The sequence below is a fragment of the Lichenostomus cassidix genome, chromosome 5, assembly GCF_008360975.1.
Source record: "Lichenostomus cassidix isolate B80296 chromosome 5, HeHo_3.0, whole genome shotgun sequence".
In the NCBI taxonomy this organism is placed as follows: Eukaryota; Metazoa; Chordata; class Aves; order Passeriformes; family Meliphagidae; genus Lichenostomus; species Lichenostomus cassidix.
In genome coordinates this window covers 15,779,341-15,801,746 of record NC_139486.1, presented here as the reverse complement: position 1 = coordinate 15,801,746, position 22,406 = coordinate 15,779,341, and the positions used below count along the sequence as shown (strand labels likewise).

The 22,406-nt window shown below is 37.0% G+C and overlaps 1 protein-coding gene across 1 annotated transcript in view; it reads right to left on the bottom strand.

Annotated features, from left to right (window-relative positions):
- TRIP11 (thyroid hormone receptor interactor 11) overlaps positions 1-20,761 on the bottom strand; it is a 29,061-nt gene extending 8,300 nt beyond the window's left edge. The window contains exons 1-15 of the mRNA XM_085061531.1: positions 20,414-20,761; positions 17,905-17,981; positions 16,829-16,939; positions 15,413-15,688; positions 14,517-14,585; positions 13,667-13,832; positions 11,809-12,168; positions 11,074-11,114; positions 9,923-10,126; positions 5,864-8,893; positions 5,516-5,656; positions 5,126-5,319; positions 3,466-3,629; positions 3,044-3,147; positions 2,709-2,808 (exon numbers count right to left, since the gene is read on the bottom strand). Of these exons, the coding sequence (XP_084917657.1) occupies positions 2,709-2,808; positions 3,044-3,147; positions 3,466-3,629; positions 5,126-5,319; positions 5,516-5,656; positions 5,864-8,893; positions 9,923-10,126; positions 11,074-11,114; positions 11,809-12,168; positions 13,667-13,832; positions 14,517-14,585; positions 15,413-15,688; positions 16,829-16,939; positions 17,905-17,981; positions 20,414-20,552 (5,176 nt within the window). The 5' untranslated portion in view covers positions 20,553-20,761. The remainder of the gene's footprint in view (positions 1-2,708; positions 2,809-3,043; positions 3,148-3,465; positions 3,630-5,125; positions 5,320-5,515; positions 5,657-5,863; positions 8,894-9,922; positions 10,127-11,073; positions 11,115-11,808; positions 12,169-13,666; positions 13,833-14,516; positions 14,586-15,412; positions 15,689-16,828; positions 16,940-17,904; positions 17,982-20,413) is intronic.
- Positions 20,762-22,406: the final 1,645 nt, after the last annotated feature.

Below are 22,406 nucleotides of genomic sequence, written 5' to 3'. Positions count from 1 at the left end.
CCCTGTGAAGACCAACTCTACCCTACAGATATAAGCAGGCAGGATGAACTTTTTCTCCTCTCCCTCTAAAAAGTTTAATGTTTATCTCCAAATGCTTTGGAAAAACTGCTGATCAACCCCATTTTCCTACCATTTTAACAATTTTTGGGCTCATTTTAATTAAAAATGCTTCATTAAAACAAAAACCACACAGAAGATACACTTCTGAACCTTGTAGTTAACTTCTAAAAAGCCTCAACATCTATGTAAGAAAACTGACTTTTATGAAATTTTACAACCTTCAAATCATCTGGGATGCATGGAAAGCATTCCACTGTTGTTTCCACAACTTTCAATCTTTAATAAGTGCATGCCACAACTACGTTTAAAAAACATGGTTCTCAATTAACACCAGTAACTCCCTGTGAATCCACACAGAGAATTTGTAAATACACACATCAAAGAGACAGTCTGTGAAATGGATACAACATAATATGCCCTGTTCAAATACTCCACATCTCTATACAAACATTTTACTTCCCAAGAATGAATTTTAAGGGGTACAGAATAGAATAAACTAACTAATGTCATGCTGAGTAGGTTTTTACTCAAGGAACACACTGAGCAAGCTCCTCATTCAAAGCAGGTTAAAAACCAAAGCAAAAATATGTATTATTCAACAATACATCTTGTAGCAACTACATCCGTTGCATCGAAATACATTTCAATAATGTGACTGCTCTTCAGCACTCCTCTCTCAATATACCAGGATGAGGCACAGGACACTTAATCCAGGGTTTCAAGGTATACATTTACTTAAAATTATGCTACTCTCTAAATATGGTTAAATGGGACACCAATACTTGAAGGAAAACATTGGCAATGGAATTATAGAATGATAACAGTTGCAGGAGCATACACAGAAGGTGAGCTGTTATTTGGATGTCCACAGAACAAAAGGGAATAAAAAGAGTTAAACTACTAATGCCACAAAAAGATAAACAAGCAGCATTTGAAAACAGATTTCAATTCAATCTTACACTGTTGCTATTTCTCTACAAAGCAAGACAATTGTGAATTGCTTTTTCAATTTTTATTCACTTCATTTATTCCTTTATGATGAATTTTAAAACAAAAGTATTAATAATTTAAATGAAAAGTATTAATAATTTAAATGAAAAAAGATTTTATATCGAAGAGGGTCAACTTTTCACAACCACTACATAGCTATATTCCATCCACAGTGACAATGCAACTTTTTCATTAAACATATTTTTTAAATGGAACATTTCCTACTAAAATAGAATCTTACAGCTGAAAAGGACTTAAACACATACTTTGGGTGTATGAAAAGACTAAGTAACAAAAAAGACCTGAGCCAAAATTCAGCATGGACTGCTGTAAACCAGACATTTACAGTCTCCAATAATTCGTTAACCATTTATGGCAATCCAGAAAACTGCATCTGGTACATCTTATACTTTTCCATTAAAATCACTTCTCCTGCCAAAAAAATCCATAAAGAAATCCTTCAAAAGATTTGGCTAACAAAACTGTGTCTGGGAATGTAATTGGCCAGTTTTCAATGAAACGTTACATGTTTTCTTGTATAAGTAGAGAATACAAAGTGATATATTTTTTCTATAAAAATGATTTACTCTACAACATTAAATTGCTGTTTCCTTTATGCAACAATTCCATTTCAATTTTTTTATCAAGCAAATTGCTTTCCAATACAACACTGCTTGATACAGAGATTGAGTTTTCTATCCAAGTTCAAACCCCTCCTGCTTTCTTATGCAAGGCCTCGCTATCAAAATTAAACAGTAATGAAGAACTTCCCATTTAGGAGTGCAGCATTTGCCTATGCCAAAGTTAATTTCAATCCAAGGTGTTTGTGAAATTTTGCTGTGAATGTCTGTAATGAGACAGAGATACACAGGTCAGTCAATTCAAAACCAGATCAGTAGTTGTACTTTATGTAGCAGCTTGAAATTTAATTGAGCTTGTAAAATTAATACATGACCTCAGGGAGCACTCCTATGATGCCCACCTGGATGCCAAACTGCACTTAGAGAGAACTAAATCCAAGTACACATTCAAATATGTAGCAAAAAAATAGTAATTTTTTTTGTACAGTTCTTGCTGGAATCTTGAAAATTTTCACAACACCCATAAGCAAGTATGCTTCAAGAAAACATCATTTATTTTAAGAGTAAGATTAATTACTATTTAAAAAGAAATAGCAATAATTAGTTGCCTATGTTCAAAGCACGAGTTACCACTGTATCCAGCAGAGATGGCAGTCACATCAGTGCAAGAGCTTCTGCCTCTACATCCCTTACCAACTGACACCCTTTATCTCTACCTCCCTGTATTCCTATGTCTATGTCAAATACGGTAGCTGCTTTGGAAAATCTGACAACATTTGGTATTTCACAAACTTTTAAAAAGACATTTACAGAGCTAAATTAAGCATTTTAGTATTTACAGGAAAAAAATAACCGAAAAACCAAAAAACTTCTACTGGATTTTCTTTTGAGAAAGACCCCCAACAGAAGATAAACATACTTTTTTGTATTTGCTCTATAAACAAGGAAGTCCACAGAATGTGGCACAGAACTAATCTTTTTCTCACAGGATATGAATTTTGGTAAGTTTCTAGGAACACTACATTGTCTCCTCTGCTGCTTGAAATATTTTAAGCAGAAATGAAAAAATGTAGTTACCTTCTTTCTTAAGCTCTTCAATCTGCTCCTCTTTGATATCAAGCTGCTCAGTAAGCCTGGATGCTGCATCCAGGGCAGCATTTGCCTCTTCTAAACTCTCCTAAATAGAAGGTAGGAAAGGGACAAAAAGAAATGCAAGGGAGATCACCATCACAATTATGCTAATACAACATACATCAGACACAACAGATGAAGAGACTTCAATCACTTATTCTTTCAAATAACTGGATTGCAAACATCCTCAGAAAATGGAAGGTTAACAGAATGCTACTTTGCTTGCTCTGTCAAGAATTAGAATTCAGTTTCACAAGGCTCAATTCCATTATTCAGCCCACCTGCAGTGAGACAACTTTTTCTTCTAGGTTTTCTGCTTTCTTCTTCCATTCTGCACTCTGTTTTTGGTGTCTCTCCAGTTCTGCTGAATACATAGCTTTTTCTTCTAAAGGATTAAAAATAAAAGGCAAAACAAAACAATCTTAATCTACAACATGTAACTCTTCTTGGGATATGCAACTGCATAACTCAGCATTATCATATCTGGTCTTCATGAGGTAGAGGTGGAATTCAAATTTCATAAATGTGGTATTGATCATCAGTTTTCACAGAGCTGGTTTTTGAAGTTTTTTAATAAACAGATTCTAAAATTCAGGCAATCAAAAAGGAAACCAGGTAACAAATATTTCAAAACCACCAAAATATAACTATCCCAGCTGAAAAATACTTGTTGCAATATTTGCTATTTCTTGACAAACCTTACCCTGTTGGAACTGCTCTAGTACCATCTGCAGGTTGGCCAGAGACAGTGCATACTGCTTCACTTGGTCCTGGGAGATGGTCAGCTGCATCACAGTTTCATCTCTCTGCTTGGAAACCAGGTTTAACTGCTCTTGCAAAGATTCAACTTGCAGACTAGCCTGATGACTTAAAGAAAACAAGATACATTACTTAGGATGCCAATAACAGAAGTTATCACAGAAAATTAAATCCCAGCAAAAAATACCTTAACACGAATTTTTCAGTTCAACTTCCAAAAATTAAAGCACCTTTTCGCCCTGATTCCTATTTAAAAACTTACAAGCAAACAAACAAAACCAACCTAAAAGGATACTTTAAAGCAGTTTGGCAACAAAATTTTGACAGTCAAAAAGAAATCCCAACTAAGTTCTTTTGTTTGAAATGCATTAGTAAAAACCCTAATTTTTGTTCATTATTATAACAGCACCTTTACAAAAAAAAAATCCCTACCTTGTTAATTTTCTGCTTCAATTGCTATAAATCAATAGGTCTTTCTACCAGTTTTTACTTTTAAACCCAGTCTCCAAGAACCCAGTATACATTGCTACCTACTAACAACTGAATGCCGCATTTAATTTCCCATTACGCAAAAATATCATGAACCTGATTTACTCCTATGAAAGTCTTTTTAAAGAGTGCAGATCATACTGTCTGGGAAACAGGCAGTATTTCTTGAAAGGTATTAGAAAAGTTTGATGTGGAATTGAGAAACATTCTGATTTCACAAAATCTTCTCCCAGCACTTAGACTTTTCTCCAGAACTTTTCACAACAAATTCTGTTCAACTTTGAAATCTCCTGGGAAAATTTAGAGCAGAATCAATCTTTGGTGCTTAGAAAAAACCCGAAAACCCAAGAATGCAGCTACATACATATTTTTAAATTAAAATACTTCTTTATTTGGACAACTGTAATAACATGAAAAATCGAATTATTTTGCTTGAAGCAACCAAAATTTGTTTAAATAAGATACTAAAGCAGTAAAGATAAGCATGGAGTAATTTTAATACTTGGGCTTTCATTGTTCCGGCTGAAAAAACTGTTTATGGCAAATAAATAAAAACCCCCACAGCTGGTTTCCAGATTCTGTTAGCCTCCCAGATTCTGCTATCCATGAGAAATTCAATGCATCTTGCTCTGTATGTTTACACTAAAAAGAAGAAGTTCACAGCAGTGTATACTTTCCATGGTACAAGGGACAAAGTAAGAATACATACCTGTCTCAAAAGCAATTCACAAAGTCACATCTGGGCATTGAAGTGTAAGAAATAAGACTCTTTCAAACTGAATGAAGCCCTGACTTGAAAGTAAATTAAGTCAGTCTTTTTTGATTTAACAGACAACTACGTTGATAGGTTAAGGATTTTTTTTCTAGTTCTGCTGCACTATGCACTGTTGACTCTAGCACTGTTGACTATGTCAGGTTTCAATAGTTGCTACTAAAAGGAGAAATCCATTAAATTCTCAACAGTAGTCAAGTATATTTCAAGCACGCTCTTGTCAGAGTAACAAAAGTTCGTATCTTTTTGTTTTTTTCAAATGCTTAGTATGCTACAGGATAGCAATTCAGTATAATAGAGCAATCAGCACCAGTCCAGTTAACTGTGATATTTAAGAGACTACCTGGCATTCTCCACTGCAGTAGATGAGGATGCAAGTTTTTCTTCCAAAATCAAAACCTTTTTTCTTAGCTTGACCTCTCTGTCTTCTGCAGCTAAAGCTTCTCTCGTGTAGGAGTCTTCCATTTCTAAAAGGTGATTCCGTAACCTCTCCAGTTCTTGATTTAGGCGCTGCTCCTTCTCATGCAAATGCTGTACCTGTGTAGAGCATACCTTAAGCTGCTTGGGACTACCACTTCTCATAAAAAAAAAAATTAAGCAAAGGTGACACATGCCCATTGAAGCACACTGCAAGTGTATTAATTTTAACAAGTGATTGCTACTAAAATATTAAAAAAATATTACAGATGCAATTTTTTTTTTTTTCTTGCAACCATAAATTATTTGGTGGTACCTCACTCTGCAGGGCACTGCTCTCCATTTGCTTCTGTTTGAGTGCTACCATGACTTGGTCTCTCTCTTGCTGAAAAGTAACAGCCTTTTCCTGCATTGATTTAACTTCATTTAACAGCTGATTCAATTCTCCTGTCTTGCCCTGTTGAGGACACAAACAAGCATTTCAAACACGGCCAACAGTTTTACCAGAGACATAGTCTTTGCCCAAAAGAGTGTAAAGATACTACTGATCTAAGAAGGAAAAGGGCAGGAGAGCTATGGCCTTGCAACACAGAAATATATTCAGGAAGTATATTATTCCAAACTTGTCTAGTTTTAAGATAGTCATAAGTATGAACGCACATACCTGTTCTTTGTCTTTCAAGAGCTTCTCAAAAGCAAGAGCTTTTTCCTTCATTGAGTGAGACTCAAACTCTTTCTCTTTCAGCATCATTGAAAATTGCATATTAGTCTCCTGAAGTGCACGGAATTCTGTTTCTTTTTCCCTGCACCTTGCAACTATTTTTTCATTTTCTTCTTTTAGTTTTTGAATATCCATTTCTAAAATTAAATTTCTTTCTTTTAGATTAGTCACAGCTTGCTTTAAAAGCTCATTTTCATTTTCTTTGTTACTGAGATTTTCACTCACAGAAAGTAACTGATCACTTTTAGATTTAATTAATATATCTTTTTCCCTAAGTGATTTTTGTAACACATCATGTTTTTCTTTGATCTGCCTCATCTCTGATTCAGTCCCTTCTTGACTCTTTCTTTCAATCTCTGATGCTGTAGCAACAGAATCAGATAACCGCTGATTGTTTTCCTGAAGAGTCCTAATAGTTGAATCTTTTTCTTGTAACCTTTTTTTCAGTTGTTCCAACTCATTTTGAAGGAGTTTATACTCGTCACTGAGTGCCTCAGGAGGACTGTATTGAAGACCTGAATGCTGTGAAATAGTGGAAGCTGTCACCACAGACGGTTTTACCAAATCCAGTTTACTCAGGAGAAGATCCTTAGTGTTATAAAGCTGTCCTATGCTGTGTTGAACTTGTGCTAATTCCTGACTAAAACTTTTCAGCTTTTTCTCATTCTGTTCATAACTCTGAATCAAACCATTATAATCTACCTGCAGCTTTGAAGTACTATCACTTTCAACTGAAAATTGTGCTTGCAACTTGTGTAACTCTTCTTGGAGGTGAGCTGACTCATGCTGCATGTTCTGAACCGTGGTTATTACTTGTTGTTTCCACTCTTCCATTTTCTTTACTTGCTGTTTTAGTTTATCACGTTCTTGCAGAAGTTCCTCAAACTGGTTACTGTTCACACCTCCTGCTCCATTATCAGCACCTGTACTAGATGTCTGCAAGACAGTCAATAAGGTCTGGCATTTTTGACTAAGAGCATCTATTTCAATATCTTTTTCTCGAATGATACGGGATAAATTCTGAATAGTTTCTCTAGACATGTCTTGACTGCTGTTTTCAGATCTATTAGATAACTTTTGGTTCTCCTCTTGCAACCTCACCAAAGCTGCTTCTTTAGCAGCGACTATGTCCATGATATTACGATATTCTGTTTTTAACTGACTGTTTTCCCTTGTCTTTTCACTTAGAACTGCTAGTACTTGTTCTCTTTCGATAACATAAGCTTGCAGCTGCTGCTGAAGGGAAAGAACATCCTGCCTGTAGGAAGCTGAGGAAACTCTAGCATTGAGAGCTTGTATTTCTAAATCCTTCTCTTGAATGATACGAGTAAGTTTACCAACTTCATCCTTAGACAACTGATCAATTTGCTGACTTAGAGAAACATTCTTTTCATTTAAGAGCTTAATCTCCATCTCCCTTTCTTTGATACCTTTCACCAGTCTTTCAATTTCAGCTTTAGATAAGTCATGTTTTTCATTTCCATTTTCTCCATTAAGAGTCTGAACTTTGGTTTCCTGAAAAAGGTCGGAAGAATCAGTCTGAATAATCTGTCTCTCTTTATGCAACTGAGTTTTAATTTGTTCAATTGTTTTCTGCAAATTTTTGATTTCCTCATCTTTCTCTAAAAAGAGTCTTTCATGTGTAACATTCATTTGCTCACACTGAAATTTGGACTCATCTATTTCCTTTCGCTGCTCCTGCAGTGACTGCTGAAGTTTCACTGTTGTTTGATTCTGATCTTCTATTGTTTTTTTGTGAACTTTTATTTCTTCTTCAAGATTATTCTTTATCATTTTTAATTGTGTTACCTCACTTTCAAGTTCAATAATAATATCTAAAGTTTTAGGCTCAACCACAGGTGTAGATCTACTTTGTTGATCCTTAAGGCGTTCAATTTCTTCTTTCAAATGATTATTTTCTTCCTTCATGACAGCAAGACTTCTGTCTTTTTCCTCCAAGTTCTGTTTTAAGACATCCTGCTTTTTCGAAACTTCCATATATTCCTCAAGTTCCTGCTTCACCTGTTGGGCTTGATTTTTGTATTTTTCAATAAATGCCTCTTTCTCTTTTATGAGATCTGTCAACTGCTTTTGTCCTCCTAAGGTAGTAGTCAACATCTCTTTTGTTTCTTGATGGTCAGTTTCCATCTGCTCAATGCTCCTTTTAAGTTCAGCAATCTGAAAGTCTTTCTCTTGATGGAGCTTAACCAGGCGCTCATGTTCCAGCTGCAGTGCAGTGGTATCCATACTACGGGCATTTGATATCTCCTCAATAGTTTGTTTGTACTTCTGTGCTTGTTCCAAAAGCCTCTTCTCTGCCTCACTTAATTCCCCCTCTAACTGTCTTTTTTCCATTTTCAAAGCCTCCACAACAGTGTCTTTTTCCAAAGAAACTTTCTTTTTCTCAGAAATGGCATCACTTAACTCCTGTTTTAGATCATCAATGGCTGCTATCAGCTTTCCATTTTCTGTTCTGAGATTAGACAGAGATTTCTGTAAATCTTCATTTAGTTGTTTATTTTCTGAAACATCATTCTGCAGTTTGGCAATTTCTACTTCTCTTTCTTTCAGAATCAGATCTTGACAAGTGTAGTTAGATTCCTCATTACTTTTTTCTGTTAACTTGCTCAAGGATACACGAAGTTCCTCCTCTCTTTCCTTTAGTCTCTGCTGCAACTCTCCAATTTCTTTTTTACTATGCAAATTACAGTCCTGGGCTTTCCTTAATTGTTCCTGAAGATCTTTAACATTATCTTGTAGCTGCTGCTTAGTTACATGCAAATCATTAAGTGCATATGAACATTGGCTTAGTTTTTCTTTCTGACTATCTAACTCTTTAATAGTTTTCACCTTCTCAATTTCTAATTCTGATACTTTCTTCCTTTCACAATCTATGTCAAGTTTCAGCTGTTTGATGATACCATCAGTTTCTGTGCGTTGCTTTGACAGCTGCTCTTTCAGTGTAATCATATGCTGGAAATGAACACAAACCAAAATTTATTAGGATAAGAGAACCAGCTGAACTACATATTTCATTCACTTTTATCCTCTACACAATAAAAAAAAAATGGAGAGGAAGAAAATGTTTCTTTGTTGCCAACATAAACTGGCAAGTAGTATCAACTACTTGTTGCTAAATTAATTAAAACCAAGTATCAAATAGGGACAGATTACATTTCACTACAAAATTTGTTTGCAAAATCCAACCAGCATCCCCCTTAAAAGAAACTTAACTACCTAAATCAAGAAATAAAAAATTAACTACTTAAAAAAAAAGAACTGTGAGAATTTGTCAAGACAGCTGGAATGTAGCAAATACCCACTGCTTACAAAAGGGCAGCACTACATTTAAATTATCTGTATATTCTATTTTCCACTTCTTGTTTCAACATACTTGTTTGGATTCATTTCATAGGTGACTCATTGGTAAATAAATATTGAAAACATGGCTTGCAACTCTTAAGTTTACAGGTCAAATATACTGGAACTGTGACAAAAAGATATACTTTAATTCTGATTATACATAGTTGGTGACTTTTTCACTCCACAAATGCTCATATTGTAAAAATCTTGCAATAATGAACTTAAATATTCAACATAGTTAAAAATTATAAAAGGGAATAAGTTTTAAAAAATCATTGTAATGCATACTGTCATAAGACAGACCAGAATATAACCAGGATAAATTTCATCAGAAATGTTGCAATGAAAAATCAGGGACTATTTAACTGGACTTTGGAAAGTAACATTCCTTATGGATAGCTGGCATGCCATATTATTACTTTGTCTATAACAAGTGGGTTTTACTTGCACTTCAGAATCTCCCATTGAGATGGCAGATATGGAGAAATAGTAACCCAAAGTTTCTTTTTAAGCTTCAGAGGATAACTTATATTTTCCAGCTATCTGTGTTCAAATATGAACTTAAAAGACAAACACACACCCACAGATAATTCTAAACATTTATTTAGCAGGTCAGTAATAAGTCGCAGTATTTATTACCTGAGTAGCTTCTTGATTCTGCTTGTCTAGTTCTTCCAGCTCTGCTATTAATGTTTCTCTTTCAGCAACACTTTCATCTAATTCATGTTCTTTCCTTTCCAAATCTTGTCTTAACTGATTTATTTCTGAATTCTGATCCTCTGTATTCGAAGAAAGAATATTCTCATGTTTATGTTGTGTACTTGTCAGTTCCTTCTCAAGCCCCTCAAAAATAAAAATTAAAAAAAGAAGTAAATATCAGACTTTATCTTGCTGAAATTACATTAGAATCTCTAAGCCTACATGAAAACCACTCCAGTTAAAAATTCTTTATTGTGAAGTATTTGTCTCTACCATTCACATACACACACATTTATTTCCTCATCACTTGGTTTAGGAGTGCAATTTATAAACTTCTGCACAAAAAGCCATGGTATGGTAAGACGTTATATCCACCTCTGAGGTAGGGATTTATCCTGACAGCCAGGATAAACTAGGGTGCAAGAGCCACCCTAAATACAGCAGGCTGCATGGTGAGATAGGAAGTTTTAACCAAAGGCATCTAAACAACATCATTATGAAAAATGCTATGGGAACCCTTGACTGCATGTAAAACACAGAAAACCTCAGTTGAAAAACACTACTGGATACAAGTAAAATAAACCAAATCTCTCAAGTCTGAGAGTTTATAAAGGATCAAGTCAACCAAACTAAAGGTGTGTATCAGAGAAACTGTGTTCCACTGCTTCACTTCATCAGTAAGATGGAATGCAGTGTTATTACAAGTACTATATAGAAGAGAAATATTTTAAAACTGGTAAGCACCAAAACTGAAACATGCTAAAGCAGAAGTGAAAAATTACATATTTTACAGAATGTACTATTAGTACTTTAAAAATGTATGTTACAGCTATCTAGGTAACAATGAGATAGGTGGAACTTGAACAGTTTTTCTTAACAGAATACACTGCAGAATTTCACAAGTAAAAACGTATTGTTTCTGCAAATTCCACATGTAATTATAAACTACAATTATTTCCTTTTACATTACAATGTTATTTATGTAGAAATGTGAATGCACACATACAAAAATCTACTACCAAAATGTATGTTTCCCATCAGTTACTATTGTTATGAACTTTTTTGTTGGCTTAATTTAGAAATTGCCTTACCTGATTTAAACTGGAAAGTCTCGCTATTTCATTTTCTGCTTCTATAAAGGAAAATGAAATACATAATTTTACTACTTTTCAAACAACAATGAAACAAAATCATTCTCCTGCCTTGCCCAAATACAACTCTGCTGCTCAGAAGAGAATAGCTACACAGCATTTTCTGATGACAAGCATCAGTGCCATGAAAGATTCAAACATACCATCAGGCACTACCACAAAGTAGAGCACTACTTTTGCAACTGATACCACATTAGGAAGACTTCAGTATTACACTTTATCAGTTATGCAATATTAAAATATTTTCTACCTACAGATACATTCCTTAAACAGGTAGGTTAGTGTTTCCTTAAGGAGAAGGTATTAGCAACCAAGTACCTTTATACACACACACACACACAAATGTATTTTTTGAATTTAAGTGAACAACTTCTACTGAGGCTTGCTTACTTACTTTTAAAGGAAAAAAAACCCTACCAAACAGCTGGCAGATAAGATTACTTACCTAATCAGAAACCTCTATGATAACCACGCTAGTCCTGATTCTAGGACTAGCATGTTCTAGCATGTTCTCTTTTCTGCTTCACCTTACTTCAACGGACAATGTTTTTGTAAAACAGCAATATTTAAAAGCTACATATTCTCATACTCAGTTTCAAATCCATAAAATTTAAGTTTTAAAAATGAAAATCTGTGAAAACACAGTAAAAAAAAAAAAAGTCATCATCTTAGTACCTAACAATGCTTGCTGTAGTCTGACAACATCTTGTGGTAGTGGTGTCTTTGATTGGAGCTGCTTCTGCTCTTTAAGGAGAACATCTTGCTCTGCCACAGACCTTTGAAGCACACTGAAGTCAGATTTAAGCTTTTCATAATCTTGTGCTATTTGGATTTTTTCTAGCTTTGCAGATTCTTGCTCTTTCAGAAGATTTTTGTTTTCTGCTTTGGCAGAAGACAATTTGTGATTTAATTTTCTTATTTCATCCTCTAGGTCCTTTACAACCTGCAACTCTTCCACTCTTCCTTCTAGACTGTGAGCCTTTTTTTCCAGTTCAGTAATTTTAGAGTCATCCATGGCATCAGTGCTCACACCATCTAAAAGACAAAAGAGACAAAACCATTACTCTAGATCTTTTACTTCTCTTATTTCACCTCATCTCCTGGAAAGGGGGAGATAGCCTAAAACAAAGACATGGTCGTCATCATAAACAGAAAGCTTAGTTAAATAGGTTTAACATTTGAAGCTGTGCTACACGTTACTGTTTTGATAAATATCTTTTGCTTATTTTCACATGCCCAGCTCAAAATAATTTTAAAAGGTGTTTCAAGACATATTTTGTTTGCAATTTAATTAGAGTATACTTGATCCCCACCTCTCTTGGTGAGATGACAATCTAATTCACCAAGATTTGGAATCTCTCAATTTTCTAAGAATAATTACCAAATCCCATATAATTCAGACTGCTGCAAAATCCATTTATAATTTAATTAATTACATTTCAAAGGTTTGCCAAATGGTTGTTCTAGGGAACAATTTGCTAAATGACTCACAGAGTTTTTCAACTGAAGAAAACCATTTTTCTGAATTAATGTTTTTACAGATCCATTATACTATCATACAATAATGACATTCATATTTATTTTGTGTAATTTCCAGGTAAGTTAGAGAGTACAAAAAGGCACCATCAGAAGTGTACAGAAAAAAAAATAGTTAAATGAAAGGACACTACTTGTGAAATCACTTCTGTGCCAACTCAAACACTTGCCCCTGCCCTAGTCCCTATTATGCTGTCAGAATGAACAAAATAAAAATATAAAATACTGTAGTTCTTCAAAAGCCACTAACAGTATTTATTTTGCACGTAACTGGTCATGCAAAAGATAAGGAACCTCTGCCTTCAACTTCCTTAAATTAGTCCTGCTGGTGTACAGACTTGAAGTGAAAAAGCATATGACATCTTAACAGGCATCTGATCTTAGGAAATAAATTCCCTATCAGTGCTACCTTGGACAAGCTGTGAAAACACTTCCCTTCTTTCCAAGAAGGGAATTAATCTCTTGTTCCAAAAGGAGAGTGTGTATACTCTTTAGAAGTCCAAATTTTACCATGTAAATAGAGGTTTACAGGCAAATCTTATGTATATGGGCAAAGAAGCCCCTAGAGGATACCTAACTGACATTACTTTTTTTAGGGAATATGAAATACTTACAAGGCAACAAAAAGTTCCTTTTGGGAACTACTGAGCTTCTACATTGCAGTCATGCCACACACTAAAGTGTGGTCCTTATGGTAATCATAGAATCATAGCATGGTTTGGGTTGGAAAGGATGTTAACATCATCTAGTTCCAACACCTGCATCATGGAAAGGGATGCCACCCACCAGATCAGGTTGCTCAGGGTGCTATCCAACCTGGTCATGAACCTTTCCAGAAATGGGACATCCACAACTTCTCTGGGCAACTTGTTCAAGTGTCTCACTACCCAATCTTTGAGCTTTTGTCAAGTAACCCAATTGGCAATAACTTCTCACAAAAGTTATTTTTCAATTCATTCAACATAAAATAAAATAGAAAGCATATGGTAACACAGACCTTGTTGTAACCGATTCTCAAGTTCTTCAATTCGCTCTTCATATTCACGCAGTTCTTCTCGGTGTCGGCGACTTATCTCTACCAACTTCTGTCTGTGTGCATCCTGCAACACTGACAGCTCATGCTGATGTTCATCTATTTCTTGACTTAAATTCTGTTTGAGCTCCTAAAAAATATTATTAGAGAAACAAAATGGCAAATTACAGCACAGTGCCTTCTTTTGAAAGAAATAATACAATATAAAAGAAAGAAGTTTTCCCTAGTCTAATTAAAGGATTTATTAAAGGATTTCTCATAGTAGAAGTCAAGTGTCTTGACTCTCGTTGGTTTGGATTTTTTACGAGATTCCTTTAAAAATATATTTACACAAATAGTATGCTCTACACACCTGCAAATATTAAACCAATGTAAAGCAATTACAAGTCTTACAGACAAAGTGGATACACTACGATGCATTTTTAGTAACTTTCTAGGATGACACGTAAAATCAGTATTTTGCATCTTCAAAGAAAAAAAGGCAAGATGTTTATGAGAAGGGAGAAATTATTCTGTGTATATAAAATACAGTCTCGTAACTCATTAACAGCTTCACAAAGTGACTTCCTCTTTATAAGCAGTAATGTCATTGTTTCAAGCTAACATACTATAATTATCAAATTATACAAATACCCTTTCTCAGAGTAACTGTTTGTAAATATTGTAGTGCTGACTGAAATGTTGCTATGCTACTAAATGCCCCTATGCATTTTTAATGATGTTATAATAGTGCTAGTTAAAGTATTTACAAGTTGTGTGACCATGTGCAAAACCATGAAGAGTAAAGCACAAGAAGACTAGTTTGTCATCTTACCTTAACAACATTTTGTAGTTTGCATATTTCACTTTGTTCAGCATCATTTGTGCCTTGCGCTTTGGAAGACTGAAAAAAACCCAAATCACATACCCATGTGAAAACTGTGATAAATATGTGTATTTTTAATGTAGTGCTTCCTCCACTGACACTCAAAAGTAGAAAACAACAAAGCTAACATGAAGCAAAATAAAAATCCACTGTAATTGTGATTTTTAAAAAAATACATTTTAATGGAAACATTTAAATTTTCCACGGATTATTTTTACTACATTACTACATATAAACGGGTCGAAGTTTGGAGTGGTGCTATTGCTCATAGTAAGACAACAGGGTTGCTTAGTTTTGAATGTTTTCATATGGGAAAAGCATACCTCTGAAATCAGGCTATACCTTAAAAAATGGTAACTCACATCAGCAACACGTTGAAAGATTATACTCTTTCTTGTCTCAACAGACGATGAATTACAACTGACATAGCAAGAACTGAGAGAAGAGCAAGTATAGAAAGTATGCAAGTATCCAACTACTACTTTGACCAGTATTGTACCATCAGTAAAAATCAGTATCATAGGAAGAAGAGGAATATTTTTTTGAAAGGTTGAACAAAAATGAAACTCTGAAGTAGCATTCTAGGTGAATGTTCACAAAACCCTTTACCTAACTTGGCAAATCATGCATAAAAGCATCACAAAAAAGCATTTGGAAGTTAGTCACTTAGTATGTCCTTAGTCACATGACAGCAAGAAAGGTTTCAGCTTTTCCATCAAAACATGTTGCTTCTAGAATTTTTTCAGCATGAGCTTTCAAAAGATGCACTCCTAATCTACAAAATGCAATGAAAACAATAATTTGGAGGTGAGAGGGAATGGCAGGGTAGGAGAGACACCACTTACCACTGCAATCTGCTTCCAGTGGTCAACTTCAGATTCGAGCCTGGAAACTTCATTGGACAATCTGTTTATTTCTTGTTGTGACCAGATTACATCCCCAAAATCCATGTCATCTCCTTCAAAACCTGAGGAATGTCTGACCTCTGGAACATAGGAGGCCGATGCAGTGGCTGCTGGCAAAACACCAGCTCCCAGCTGAGCAGCCTGAGCAGCTGTCTGTACTTTCTGCAGTTGTTCCTGTAGTGCATTCTGTCTGGCTTTTAGATGGCTGATTTCCACCTGAATATACAAAATAAAATGCACTGTTTGAATAAGAAGAATATAAAAATACACTCTACTTTACCCTTTGTGGGCTTATGTAATGTGAACCAAAACAACTCCCCCCAGCACAAATAACTGGTAACTTCTACTAAAAAAAAAAGAAAAAACCACAAACGTTCTCATAATGAAGAAAAACACCCTTAGTTCAAATGTTACAAAGTACCTTACAAAAAGACACAGGGCTTTTTCAACAGCCCAGGTATACAAATACTATAGCAATATCCAGGCTAACAGGTTGTACAAAAAATTAAATATATAAAGAGAGTATTCAGATATGAAAGTTAAGCAATATATGATGCTTCTCCAGTTATTTTTATTGCATTTGACTTCTTTTATGCTTAACAACTCAATGTACTCAAAATTAACTTATTTACAATAAAGTGAAATTAACTGCATGTAATTTTCTTGTAACTACTCTGTTTCTGTATTTAACAAGCAGAATTTTATACATCTCATAGCTCTGCTTCCTCTAGCTCCCACACGAATTTGTGAAGAAAGCAGAAATAAAACTCCCTTTTGTGCAACTCTCGGCATGCTGGCAACTTTCTTCATTAAGGTCTATGAAATCTCATGTTATACAATAGGCTATAAAGCTGGTGCTTCCATCACAAAGGGACACTTCACAAATTTTCAAAGCTACCTCTGTTCTCTTTGATTGTGTATATTAAGATAAATAATGATATCTAAAGACAAAATAATTGCTTTAAATGAGAATGTGTTCCTGTTGCCTTCCTTAAAAGTAACTAAATCAGAAATACAAAGCAGTAGAGTGTCTTTTCTCTACTGATCACAGATCAGTACATTCTCTACAGTGATCTACATTCTCATTCTCTACAGTGATCCCAGAAACAACAGAAATTCTGACAGCTGCATGACATTCTCAGAGCATTTTCTCTTGTCTCAACTATCTCCTGGCAGCTTGGCTTGCATTACATGGTTCAATTAAATACATCTTAGTCTGCATTAAGAAACCAAGAAACCATAGCTGTGACCAGTATTTCCACTGGAAGAGAACAGACACTATAACAGAGGAATTAAACAGTGCAACAGGTAAGTTTATTAGACATACTTACTGAAAAATTTTACTCTGTCTCCTACCTCTTTCTGTTGCAGCTGATTGCGGTACTCGATAGATAACTGCTTTATCTGCAGCTCTGCTGCTTCATGCTTTTCTTCTAAGTCACTACAGACTTTTTTCAGTCTATCATTCTAGCAAAAATGAAAAATTAATGTTGGTAAACTCAGAACAGTTCTTAAAGAATCAGAGAAACACAAGGCTACTGAACAGCAAAGAAGTAAGCTAAATTGTACTGATTTCTCATGTTACTTCATTCAAAACATACATTAACAGCATAGTCCAAGTGTGGGACCAAAATCATGGTCATATCCAAGACTCCCATTTTCATATGGCATGGACTCTAGCTCACTTTTATAGAAAGGTTTGTGATGACCAGAGGTAAACACCAAGAATTAAAAAACCCAGGTCCGAATCACATCTTTGCAAGATCCACAGGTAGAATGCAAGAACAGCCAAAAAGCACAAATTGCAGCTAATGTCCAGTGCTCTCTCTCTGACCATAGCCAATAGCAGATGGCAAGAAACTAGAAAGAGGACAAGCAGGAACAGATATGTCCCCAAAATAGTATCTTAACTACACAATGCTCTTGAAGGCTGAAGACATACATGAAAGTTATTTGTTTAGACAATAAATAAAGTCACAAGACCAACAAGGCCTTTGTAAGAGTGCACAAAATCACCTTCCATGAGGGCAAATGAGATTTTTAAGCGGTTTTGGAGGTGTGTGAGCAGCCAGAGCTATGTCAAAATGACCATACAGTAGAGAACACAGAGAGACAAAACTGCACCAGGGAAAATGCCCACTCTTTTCAGAGCCAAGCCTACTGCTGCAGTCCAAGTCCACACGATAGGCAGGAACAGTGACAGGATGCAGCATTTAGCAAAAGATGAAAACTTGCATGACATGCATATGCCAATAAACAAATGTGCCTCCCTAACTGTCATGGCAGTTTGTCACAAAACCTAAGTCACACTGTAACACCACTGTCACCCTTGTTTCTGGAGTTACCCAGGGACAAGCAACTTAAGTGCAATATTTCAACTTTATACAAAACGTTATTGATTTTAATTACAATAGTGTTCCAAAATGTCTTACTTCAAGCTTTTGTGCTGCATTAATGCTTTCTATTTCTCTGAGTCTAGAATTGGACACATGGAGTTCTGTTGCTGCATCTGAAAGAAAGCAAAAATTTTCATTTTAATTACAATTCTTTCAATCTCTTAAGACCAGTTATTAATACACATATTACATCAGACTGTGTTAATGTTCATTCCTAGGTAAATATCAAAAGCTGTTTTTATCAGAACACTGTAAGAATTACTTTTTCAGACAGTCTTTCTGAAGCTAATTTAGTTCACTCATATTTAGGCTTTAAGTCAAATCAAAGCCCTAACAGATTAGTATGGATTTAAGATTTAAAGAAAGGAAGACAAAAATATTTTACTTGACTATTTTGTGTCCCTGAATCTGTTTCTCATTTCAGACTTGCTCCTGACCTGAGAGTTGTGTGTTTCTCTGTAATGCTATGTGAGGTTTCAAAATAAGTATTAATTTCATTAAATACACATAACAGTGACTAAATTTTCAGAATAAAAAACAAACCACCCACACCCAACTAATCCCACACAACAGCAACCCTATAAGACCCACTGTCTCTTAAAAAGGTGATACATCCATCATCCCAATTTATCCAACAGAAAAAGTACATAATTCCAGATGCATTTTCAATGTTCCTCAAACTGGCTATGTTTACTTCTCCTATGTCTCACTTTTAATGGATAGAAACACCACATTTCCTTTTATCAATGAGAAACCATCCTGAATTGACTATAAAGTAACCTTGACAATATTTCAAAATTTAAAATAAATACAATTTCCAAGCAAATACAACGTCATAATTTCCTATGTGCTATTTAAAACTGAGACAGCTCAAGCACTGCAGAGGCAACAATCTACACATGAGAACTGTGAAACGGAAGGTGTGCAAGTCCATAACCCAAAAGAACAACTTCAGTTCTGATGGCAATCAAAACACTGAATGTAAGGGATAATATTAAAAACCAGGAAACTTTTACCAATTAGGAAATTTTAAAAAATCAAACTGTAAGGAAGTACTTGAAAAGTGTTGCTTAGGCCACAGAGTATTTACAGGTCTTTACAGAAGAACACTTGGATACCACTAGATTTTTTACACCCTGAAGTCTAGTAACCCATACAAATGTACTACTCTGAAATTTTTAGGAAACTGAAGCTGTTCACAGCAGTATCGAGCAGTGAAGTGCACCTGAAGTAACTACTGAACAGGAGTATATATATCTCTTGCACAAACTCACACACCAGTGTGTGAGATGAAATCACAATTTAGCTTTTAGAAAAGCAAAACAAGCAGCCTAGATGACTGCACAGCTCAGGAGCATAAAATGACTCTCCAAACCAAACTATTATGGATTTTGAAATTTAAAACAATTCTAAGCAAGTCTTTCAGAAAAGCAAAAAAAAAATTACTTCACAATGGTCAGAATTTCTCTCTTCTGAGCATTTTAGCTGTGTACCAAAAAGGCCATCCATACGAGACCCATTGTATCAGCTTGCCAACAAGGTTAATACAGCATACGTTTCTATAACATTCTTTCACAATGCTTTGTAGATGAGAGGCTGTAAACAAAGTAGAATTGCTTAATTTCACATTTAAGATGACTATTCAGAAGTCTTAGCTGTTCTTTGTGGTTGCTCTTCTTAACACTGTTTTGAGAAATCTAACTTTTAAAATAATTTATAGTTACAAGATGGTAAACTATACTAGGGATATTAACCTATTGATATTTATTACCACTTTATACAACTGCTTTATTAAACCTTTTTCAAATATTTAATATAAAGTCATTATTAAAAATATGAAGAAAATATTATATTCTAGAAAAGATTTACTATTGGTTTATAGAGTATCTTACTCTGATGCCTCTAGGGTTTTTTTGGTCTAACTCTCTGTTTTAAAAATAAATCGTTCTAGCCTCTAATCCTTATAAAGCAAGTGCCACGTTCTCCTACTTGGCTGTAGGGGAATTGTAGAAGTCGACAGGTTTCTCTGGGCCCAACTGAAAGATAAACAAAACCATGACAAACATTGAACCTTCGCCTGTGTGACACGTCAGACTTACATCACACCAGTGGCAAAACAACCTCTGTACTACAACTCTGCAGTTTTATGGAACCAGTGCATAAGCAGATAATTAACTGAGGGTTTAGATAAACTAAGCAAACAGAAAGCAAAAAGAGTGTTGAGTGCTGTCATTACGGAGCAACATAATACTTCAAGAAATTCAGAAAATTCCGAGCCTAATAAGCCTAGCTCAGGTTCACCCTTGCTATTAGGGCCTGTGAATGTATTTGTGTATTCTCGAGATCCTGAGATCACAAGAACGGAACAAAAACAAAAACAAAAACAAAGGCAGCAAAGGCAGCAGCACCGGCGAGAGGCACCCAGCCGCGATCAGGCAGTGCGGGCAGCGCAGGCCCCGCCGCCGGCTGTCCGAGGGGAGCGGCGGCCGCAAAGAGCTCCCTCGCAGCACCACCCCGCGGAACCAGGCCGGCCCGAGCCCCTTACCGCCCACTTCCTCCGCGCCTTCCAGAAGGATGTCCTTGGTGAAGCTGGAGATCTGCCCGGTGAGCGAGGACAGACTGTCGCCCACCTGCCCCAGGGACTGGCCCAGCCCCGAGCCCAGCCCGCCCAGCCACGACGCCATGGCGGCTCGGAGGGCTCCGGGCCTCGCTCGGGCCCCGCAGCCGCTTCCCGGGGGCCAAGGGCCGCCTGCGCCTTCCCTCTACGCGCTACCGCGGCTCGCGGCTCCTGCTGCGGGCTCAGCACTCCGGGCTCGGCGACTTGTCGGCCAGCGCCGCAAGCATCCTTCCGCCTCCTCCCGGCTCAGCTGTTCCTCCCGGCTTGTCCCGTCCCGTCCCGTCCCGTCCCGTCCCGTCCCGTCCCGTCCCGTCCCGTCCCGTCCCGTCCCGTCCCGTCCCGTCCCGGCTCAGCGACTCCTCCCGGCGGCTGCGGCCGCTGCCACCTCAACGGCCGCCATGACACCCCTCCCAAACACCAGCGAGAGCGGCGGCCCGGGCTAGAGCGCCCCACCGAGGCGGATGTGGCGTGTGCGCGGCAGCAGAGCATGCCGGGATGATGGCGGACCGCGCGAGGGGCGGCGGATGGCGGCCTGAAGAGCTGTGTGTTTATCGGAACCCGCCCGCCGGGATGAACCAGGGCCGTCAGCAAACAGTGTGCCGTGCACGAGAATGGACGCGCTTGGTGCTTGGATGCGTGTTCTCACAAAACACACACGATCCCGAAGCCCCGGCTGCTTTCGGTGTAAGTGGAGTGAAGAGGGAAGAGGCGACTGAGAGGGAACCTAATCGGTGTCTGTCGGTATGTGAAGGAGAGGTGCCAAGAGGCTGGATCCACGCCCTGCTCGGTGGTACCCAGCTATGGGACAAAGTTTCTGCCACGGGCAGAAAGTGATGCACAGGAAGATCCACCTGAATATCAGGAAAAACGTGGTCCCTGTGCAGTGGCTGCACCCTGGAACAGGGTGCCAGAGAGGCTGTGGAGTCTCCCTCGCTGGAGACACTCAGAAACCATCTGAATTCCCTGCACTGTGCTCTGGGATTACCCTGCTGCAGCAGGGAGGTTGGACCAGATGACCCACTGGGACCCTTCCAACCTGACCCATGCTGGGATTCTTGGTTGGATTTCCAGCCAGAACCCCAACACTTGCCCAATCTGATCAACTGAGGTATTTGAAAGTACTTGGGACTGCAAGGGTACGGCATTGTTACTGAAAAAGCAGTGTTGTATCAGTCGGAATGACACTGTTACACAAGAATGCTGATGCTGGGAATAAAATGTAGGGCAGCTGACTCATTGACTGTTTCAAGTTGGTAACCACACAAAAAGATGAGTAATCGAAGCACCACATCAACGGCAAAATAAAGCTGAGAAGAGCATTTCACAGGTGAAATCTTAGAATTTTAGAGGTCTGAGAAAGCAGCAGGCACAAAACACATGCTCTAGAGTTACAAGCTGGCAAACATTACCAAACAGATATGGAACAACCTGCTTGCTGCTTCCCAAATAGTATCTTGCAGGCTTTGGTGAAGGGTTCATAGCTGACCTGCAATTCTGTATTACCCTTTTAGCTTTACTGTCCTCTGTCACTCACAGGCAACTCTAAGGCTGGGTGTGGTATGTGGTCCAGGAGTTTAGTTAAAAGCTCTCTAATAAAGATTATTTTCCCTCTTCTTCACTGAACAAATTTTCCATCAGATTTATAACTGATTTTACTAGTATAGTAAGTTAATGGCATACTTGTCACCCTTATGATTATCCATAATAAAAGTGACCATACACCACTTCAAACCCATTTCTGTCTAACAAAAAAAGACATCAGAATTGTAGGAGGTATTAGTGCTGAGATACAGCATGGAATGTAGACATGTATCTTTATCAGTTTTATCAATTTGCAGTATTTGGTTTAATGGAGATGAAAAGTTTACAATGCTCAAAAGATCCCATACCACTGGTTTAACAAAACCCATATGGGTTCTCA